We start from the raw sequence: 8,783 nt of genomic DNA on the forward strand, positions 1-8,783 counted from the left end.
TAACCAGAAGGCTGGTGGTTCAAATCCACCAGCCACTCCTCGGAAGGAAGATGGGGCAATCTACTTCCGTAGTGATACTGCTTCGGAAACCCAAGGAGGAGTCTCTATGAGTCGCGTCCGACTCGACGGCATGTAACAACAACAACAACAATATACTTAGTATATTAAGTGAAAAAAGGAGAATATAAGAGAGTTCTATATGCATCATGATTACAAGCATGAGGGGAAAAGTGATATATAAAGTAACTTGTTTTACATTAGGTTTGGTAATCTGAGTGAGAGACCTTCTTTCCAATGTTCAGTGGTAGTATATAGGTAACAGGTCTCTGGGTAATTCAGTTTTTCCTTTCTTTTCTGTATTTTCCTTTTTTTTAATTCAAAGAATGCTACTACTTTTTTAAAAAAATTTTTTATTGAGATTTAGGTGAAAGTTTACAGAGAAAATTAATTTTTCATACAGTAGTTCACATATACTTTGTCTCATGACATTGACTGCAATTTCGCACAATGCAAGAGCTCTCTCTTCCCACTTCCTTCCCTTAGTTACCAATTCCCTGTGTCCTTCCCTCTCGGGCACTACAGATCCCCGAGCTGTTTCCCTGTGCATACACAACCCTTCTAGTCTCACATGATTGATCTCTCTAAGGAGTGTATTTACCCTACTATCAATATTCAGCTTATACGCTTGTCTGGAAGCCAGAGGAGTGGTTCAATTCCAGACCTCAAGGGCAGCTAGAGGCCATAGGCTTAAGGGTTCCACAAGGCTCTATCAGACCAGCAAAACTGGTCCTTCGTTTTTTTTTAATGATTTTGAGTTTTGTTCCACATTGTTCTCCCACTCTACCCAGGATCTCCTACATAGATCCCCTCTGAGTGGCTGACAGTGGTAGACAGGTACCAACTAGTTCTTCTGGTCTCATAGTCATATAGACTGAGGACTGCATGGTATACTGGTCCCTTGGACTAATTGTTTCCATGTGTCTTTGGTTTTCTTTATTCTTCTTCGCTCTGATGAGGAGAGACCCTTCGTTGCATCTAGATGACTGTTTGCAAGCTTTTAAGATCCCAGTTACTACTTGCCAAAGTAGGATGTGGAACAATGATTTTGTGTAGCAAGAATGCATACTACTTTTGCAAATAAAATATACTCTAAAATATTTTAAGTTAAAAACACAACCACAAAGTTATGGGATATCTATCAGAAGTCTGGTAGAAATGCCTTTTTTTTTTTTTTTTTTTTGATGATTACACTACATTCCTTTGCTTCAACAAGAACTAATTAAGAACTAAGGCTTGAACCATAAAAAGAAATTGTTTCAGAGATTAGAATAAACCATCATGCCCTTAATATCAAATGAAAAGGGATTAAACTGAATAGAATTAAAAGTTTATTTCCACCTTTGTAAACTCTCCAATTTACTTAATTTTTATTAGTCTCAGTTTCCTCAGTCTTTGCAATGAGGAAATTAGATGAAATAATTTTGAAGAACCTTTGCAAGTCCAGAAGTCTAGGATTCTAAGTAGATTAGGACAACTAATGAAATTTAGTTTTTTAAAAAAATATATAAAAAGAAAAAAACAATTTACTTGAAGTGATCTCAACTATCTTCCTACAATAGTTGTTTCTGTACTTTTTCTAAACAATTACAACTAATCCTCATAGCCCTGTGACCCAAACTTGCCTTCTAAGAAGGTTCTTAAAAGAGGTCAACACTATAAACATTCCTTTCAAATTCAGTCATTCTACTTCAGCTAGGTAACAGGCACAGTGAGCTATAATTTTACACAGAAAGATTACATAGAAAAATAATCCAATTTTTACACAGGGAATAATAAGAAAATATTTGTGTATTGTATATACCGCCATCCAAGGAGTTATAGCTATAAATTACTACATATATATGAGGTGGAGAATGGAAATATTTCTATTCCAATCTTCCAGCTGACTTAGAAATTCCTTTGCCAACATCTCTGACAGGAAATGTGCTCCCTTGTATGAAATACCTTTTTTTGTGGGGGATAGGTGACACAGTGTTCAAAACTAGTGGGTTGGTGGAAATTGGGACGGGACTACCTAGGAAAGCTGGGACATATGGTCAAATTTCTTATTATGGATACTTTCAAATAAACAAAAGTAAAGAGAACAGTTCATCCATCATCTCCAGCTATGCCCTTACTCAGTCTGCCAACCTAGAGGTGACCTAATATCTCTGGCTTCTCCCTAGCCGCTTACACTGAGGTCACTAGACCTGTGCTAAATGCCCCAGAAGCAAGATGATGTCTGGAAAGCAAGAAGGCTGGCAGTTGGCTCTCGGGTCCAGAGCCACTGGGGCTGGGTGCATTTTGGTTTACCAGTAGTGTGGGTCAAACTGTTGTGACTCATAGTGACAGTTTGTCAGCCTTGTTGAGTCACATCTCTTGAATATTGTTAGGTTTACAGCTGGCAAGTCAGGTCACCCACGTCCTATATCATTACATTTTCCCTAAACTAAATACAAGACTTGACATTTGCTCCCTGAATTATATCTTCTTAGATTCATATCAGTATTTCTAGCTTAGGGAGTCCAGCTTTGGTCACCTGAAAGTTACCACTCCACCCAGCTCTGAATGAATTTTCTAGAAAAGGAAACTTCCTTCAAACACAGAGAAAAGAAGGGAAAGAGTCATGGGAAACCTGAATGATGAAAGTAAAACAGAAAATTGTGTTATGGCATCATTTGTCTGCAAAATCATTGGTGCTAATAACTAAAGGAGACATGAAAAATGAGGCTACATCTACTGACCTGCCCCCTGCTTTAACAGCTCAGCTGCTGAGTTGGCAGCTGTTTGGGGAGAATTTTCTGTTATTTCCTCCAATGGATCTGCAGGAAGGAAGGAACAAGAAAACAAAGAGGTGAGTCCTGCTCACTGATAAAGAACCTTCGTAACAAAGTAGACAATTTTTATGATAGAACTCCTAGACAGTGACATGCACTGATTTTACATAGTTGGAAGGTTCTCTTAGTGATAATGATATACTCCATAGAAGTTATCATCACATTTCTGAACAAAATTATTGATGACATGGTCCAACAAAATATCTTTAACTCAAAAATTAAACCCGAACTCACTACTCACTATACTCTTTATGAGTTCAGAGCTGGCGCTAACTCTCTTTTTCTCTTCTTTCCTTTGGCAGGGAGTCTGACTCACTACGAGTCGATTCTGACTCAGAGCAACCCCCATTGGGTTTCTGAGGCAGTGAATCTTTACAGAAGTAGATTGCCCATTCTTCCTTCCATGGAGAGGCTGGTGAGTTTGAACCGTGAACCTTCTGGTTCACAGTCAAATGCCTTAAGCACTATGCCACCAGAGAAAAATATCTTTATGACTTTTGAATTTATTTATATACATAATTAAATACATTTTAAAAGGTAAATTCATTTACTTATATTTTTAATTAATTATCCTTACAGAAAACAATAAAATTATGGAAACTGGGACTACCTAGGAAACCTGGGACATACAATCAAATTTTTTACTATGGATATTTTCAAACAATAGTAAAGAGAACAGTTCCTCCATCACCTAAGTTAAAAATATCAACATTTTGCTGATTTTGTAGAATCCTAAGCATTAAAATTAAAATGACCCTGAGGTCTCTTCAGTCCGAGTGTGTTATATTTTATTTACATACTCTACCCCACAGAAACTTCTCACCAAAGCCCATGATATGTACAGGAGATTGGGGTGGAAGGTGGGGGTGAAGGTGAGAGGTGTGTGACTGGGTGCAGCCAGGGCCTCCTTTTCTCTCCTCATTTGGGTAAATATTCTGCTGTTTCTTGGGTTTACACACAGTATGTGTAGAAAAAAGCCTCAGGTTTGATCTTTTCTCAATGGATCATTTTGGATCCCTGAAACCAGTGTGCCTTTGGCAAGAGCAGATGATCTTACAGAGAGAGCTAAAGGCAGCAGTAAAGTCCTGACATCCTTACCTCTGTCTGGAATGAGAAGTTTGCAGGGCAAGGCCAAAGGGGTGATTGAATGTTGATACACCAAAGCCGTCAGACTCCCTGCCAGAGGAAAGAACAGAAAAAGAGAGTTAGCATCAGCTCTGAACTCATAAAGAGTGTACCAGTTTTGCAAAAATATACCAAACACTATCTGATAACCGTGGTACTTTGATTCCCTATTCTTGCCAAGTGTTTTAAATAATAAAAAAAGAGAAACAAACAAAAATATGATGTTTGTTTAGGCAATCCTGGGACAAGTCATTAAATCCAACATTTGTTGTTGTCGTTATGTGCCGTCCAGTCAGACTCAACTCATAGCAACCCCTCCTTGGGTTTCAAGGCAGTATCACTACAGAAGTAGATTGCCTAACCTTCCCTCCGAGGAGTGGCTAGTGGGTTTGAACTACCAGCCTTCTGGTTAGCAGTCAAGTATGTATCAGCAACATGGGTGCCCAGTGAAGTTCATCTGGGAGAAGAGCTACAAGGTTGTCACATACGTCCTTGCCTTTGGAGATCATGGCTCACACTAGCCTATGAAATGCTCACTCCCACCTCTCACCCCAATAGCTGACTCCTACCTTAAGAAGCATCTGCTTGTGTTCCCTGGGTGTATTGTTCCACATCCCACTTTAGAAAAGGATGATCTACATGCAGCATATCAATCCATCCTCATATTCTTGCATTATTCAGAGGGGACTTACCATATGTATCAGCTGTTTTAAATACTTCCCTCCAGATTTGTAACCCTGACTTGGTGAGCCAGATCCCCCTACCAAAAACTACTTACATTTGGTTACATATGGTTATATACTGTGTGTGATGGTCTATGCTATGTGAGATGTTTTATACTCACTCAGTGTTGTAGGTAATGTAGTTTTGAGATGCACTACAAAGTATGGACTAACCAGTAGGGTCATTCACACTGTGGTATGGTAAGAACTTTAGAAAGTTCATTTTGTTAAAAATTATACTTTATAGACAATACTATGAAAAAAGTATATAATAAAAGGAACAAAGAAAACATCTTAAGTGTGTTGTTCTTAACTTTAACTACAATATTCTCTCCTGACTTTTTTCTGGAAAGATACTACTATAGACAGTATCAAGGGATAAATAATTCAAATTCACAGCTACATCCTGCAGTTAAATGTAAGTTAGCAGTTTCATAGACTTCCCTCCACTTGCCCCCTGCCTCTCACTCACACACATACAAACACACAGACACATACAGGATAGCATGCTTAAGATCTCAACAGTTAATATCATGCCTAAAATCAGGACAGTTAGTCCCTCTGAGGCCATGATTGGGGATCCTTTCTTACAGACAGATGAAGACTATCAGTGAAATACTGGCCCAACCAGACACTTAGCTAGAGGCAAGTGGAAAAGCTATCATTAGATATCTGTATTCCCAGAACAGTTTTCTATTAATTGGAAAAATTTATACACCTATGGAACTCCTTCTAGCTCCCTGGGAAAGGAATGTATAGTGTAATCTCTGTGAGTTACTTTGGGGTCCTGTTAAGCTCTCTCAGGGAAAGAACCTCTGAGAGCTGTTCTCCAGCTCTGCCATCACTAATTCAGAGAATTTTAGTTACCACCTTATTGCCAGAAGAGAGGCCCCCACTCCTCTACCCTGCTCTAAGCAAAAGTTCCTAACTGATCCTCAAGAAAGTTGTCCTTATAGCTCCCAGATGAGATCACAGTAAATACTGTACTGCTCAGCCAAGTCATAAGCTAAAATGAAACTACTTCAAAAGGTAAGCCCTTATATTTGTAGCAATTAAATTTCCAATAAAGTCTACCTTGGGCTAAAGCTCACTGAAGTGGCAAGTTAAAAAAAAAAAAACAGTTGAGGGGGAAGTAAAGGAAACTACAGATAACTCTTAGGCATATATACATCATTACCACATTATGAGAAATAAACCAAAGTTTTCTGAAACTGAAACCAGAAGGTCTAAAATCAAGACAATTCCAGCTCCAAACACATTCAACATCCATGCAAGCTTCTAAAGGGATGGAATTGGGACAATGCTTTTTGTCCACAGTATGATTCAAATGGGCGAGGCCATTTAGTCTTCCAACAAACCTGGAAGGAAGGGACAGTTCTCCTTTTACAAAGGCAGATGGATGCTAGAGAGTTTTTGCCTGTCTATGCTGTTGGAGGGAACACATCATTCTAAACCTTAATCTCTCTGTTAAGCCACTTCTGAGTGCCTACTGGAATAGTATCTCGTAGTCTGTACTTAAAATCTTAGTTTTTGCTTTCTCTTATTTTCTTCTCCTTACTTTTTTTTTCATATCGTGGTACATATAACAAAATATTTCCCATTCCAATATTCTTCACATATACAGTTCAGTGGTATCAATTTGTGTTTATGTTTTGCAACCATCTTAGTTATCTGTTCCCAAATTTCTCTATCACCATTAACAGAAGCTCAGTGTAATCTTTTTTGAAAGATTCTACATCCAGTTTATTTCAGAAAATAATTCAGATCAGAGGTCGAACTGGGGACAAAAAGTAACTTTGTGAGTGAAAGCTCACCCAAGGAAGGGTCACTAATCTTGTTAGAGAGCACAGGGAGCTTTGCGTCATTGTTCAGAGCACAGAAGGCACCTCTCAGTTAACTCACCAAAGTATGGTTCATTGGGGCACCCTTTCAACCGCACTCCCTTTGGGGTACACTCAATCAAAAAGTGCCGAACGAGTTCATTTGCCAAATCTCCAGCTGTGATGAGATTAAAAAAAAGAGAGAAAAATCAAAATAAGGGAATGAGAGGAGTTGAGAACAAGGGTGTAAAATAACAGCGAAGATAGCACAGAGCTATACATAAGAAGGTACCTGTTATTGAGTCTGGTCACTGCAGCAGGTAGAGGGGAGCACAGTGAGTGTGCCTCTAGGATCCCTACAGGGGAGATGCTGGGGATGGAGGTATGTAGGGGAGCTGTCACATTCTGCAATAACCCCAGTGAAGGGAATCAGACAAAAACTTGGATTTCCAGTCCCAGTGTTACCAGCAGCTAATGAGCAGGATTCCAACTCATAGCAACCCCCTGTACAACAGAAGAAAACACTGCTTGGTCCTATTTCATCCCCATGATTAGTTGCAGACCAGACCTTTGTGTCCAAGAGGTTTTCACTGGCTGATTTTAGGAAGTAGATACTCAGGCCTTTCTTCCTAGTCTGTTTTAGCTTAGAAGCTCTGCTGAAGCTTGTTCAGTATCATGGCAACACATAAGCCTTTACTGACAGACAAAAGGAGGCTGCACCTGAGATTCATTGGTTGGGAATCCAACCGGAGTCTCCCACATGGAGGGTGAGAATTCTAACAATAAACCACCACTTCTCCCAAACAGCTTCAACAGATTCAAAGAAAGGGAACATAAAGCAATACATAAGAATGATATACTGAAAAGAGCAGGAAGGATGCAAATCTTCTGGTTACAATTTAGCCAAGAGGGCCTCAGTAATCAAATACCCCCAGAAAGCAAGCTCTCAGTTATATCACACATATGTTACTATGTTATTACACTGCAATGTCTGTCTGTTCCCACCAGCACAGGAATGATTAATGCTAGAAAAGAACCAATGACAGGAACAGAAGGAAAAAGAATGTTTGCTGTACCCTAATGAATCCAACGGGAATTCACATTGTATGTTTCACATTGTGAATTTACATTTCCTCCTGTGTGTTCCTCTGCTTAATTTGAGTTTGACACCTCAAATGGCAGGGCCACACTAGTGTTAAGATGATCTCAGTATGTTGTTCATTTAAAAAAACAAACAAAAAAACCAATTTGCTGCCATCAAGTTGATTCCGATTCATAGCGACTCCTATTAGGTTTCCAAGGTGGTAAATGTTTATGGAAGTAGACTGTCCTATCTTCCTTCAGCAGAGCAGCACGTGGGTTTGAAATGCCAAACTTCTGGTTGGCTAATATTTTAGACCCTGCACCACCAGAGCTCCTTAATTTGCTTATAGAAAGCTCATAAATGATGTTTATAAACAACAGTGACAAAAATAAAGACTGTCAGCATCTAGCAGGGGTAGCTTGCAGAAAAGGAAATGGTCAGATTACATAAAGGCTGTATTAAGTAAAAACGGGGAAGCGAGCAAGTTACCATTTAGTTATGAGAGGAAAATTATGTACGGTTTCCAAACTACAGCAAACACAAAGTTCAGGTCTGAAAGTGGTGAGAAATAACTCACCTGGAGATCCATCTTCTTGGAGCTATTTGGAGAAGAGCTATTCATCTGTAGCTGTCCTGAATTCCCGTATAAGAACGATTATAAGGGATGGTGTGGTCACTCACTGAGAGTCTGCTGGACTCTCCTCTCACATATATATATATTTGAACTGTGAAATCCAAATAACAAATCCAGGGGTGTGGGGCCATGGTAATTGAAATACTTTATTCCCAGAAGTCTGCTATTCATATATCCTGTATCTTGTTACCTTCCTCTTAACATTGAGTCCAAAGTCTGTCTGAGAGGTAGGATGACACATTCCTTCCTTAGAATGTTAAGGAGGGAAGAATGGTTATAACCACCATTTGTATTTCCCCAAAAAAATTAATGTGTGGAGAATTTTTTTTTGCCCTTTCTTTACAACTTTCAGCTGAAACCAAAAAGTAATAGCTGCCATCCCTTTGGTCAACACATTAATTCCTCATCTCTACAGACTTGCCAAACCAGGCCAGGAGCTGATTGTGGAACAGACCATCAACTGCTCATATGCAAATTCAACTTGAAGTTAAAGACAATTAAAACAAGTCCACGAGAGCCAAA

At 39.1% G+C, this 8,783-nt stretch overlaps 1 protein-coding gene across 1 annotated transcript in view; it reads right to left on the reverse strand.

Annotated features, from left to right (window-relative positions):
- The window catches only part of TNS3 (tensin 3), a 290,262-nt gene that overhangs the window by 17,652 nt on the left and 263,827 nt on the right, over positions 1–8,783 (reverse strand). Inside the window, exons 20-22 of the mRNA XM_042781438.1 lie at positions 6,626–6,721; positions 3,975–4,052; positions 2,784–2,861 (exon numbers count right to left, since the gene is read on the reverse strand). Of these exons, the coding sequence (XP_042637372.1) occupies positions 2,784–2,861; positions 3,975–4,052; positions 6,626–6,721 (252 nt within the window). The remainder of the gene's footprint in view (positions 1–2,783; positions 2,862–3,974; positions 4,053–6,625; positions 6,722–8,783) is intronic.

This window comes from Orycteropus afer, unplaced genomic scaffold, assembly GCF_000298275.1.
Source record: "Orycteropus afer afer isolate SDZICR_OR568_19922 unplaced genomic scaffold, OryAfe1.0 scaffold00121, whole genome shotgun sequence".
Taxonomy (NCBI): Eukaryota; Metazoa; Chordata; class Mammalia; order Tubulidentata; family Orycteropodidae; genus Orycteropus; species Orycteropus afer.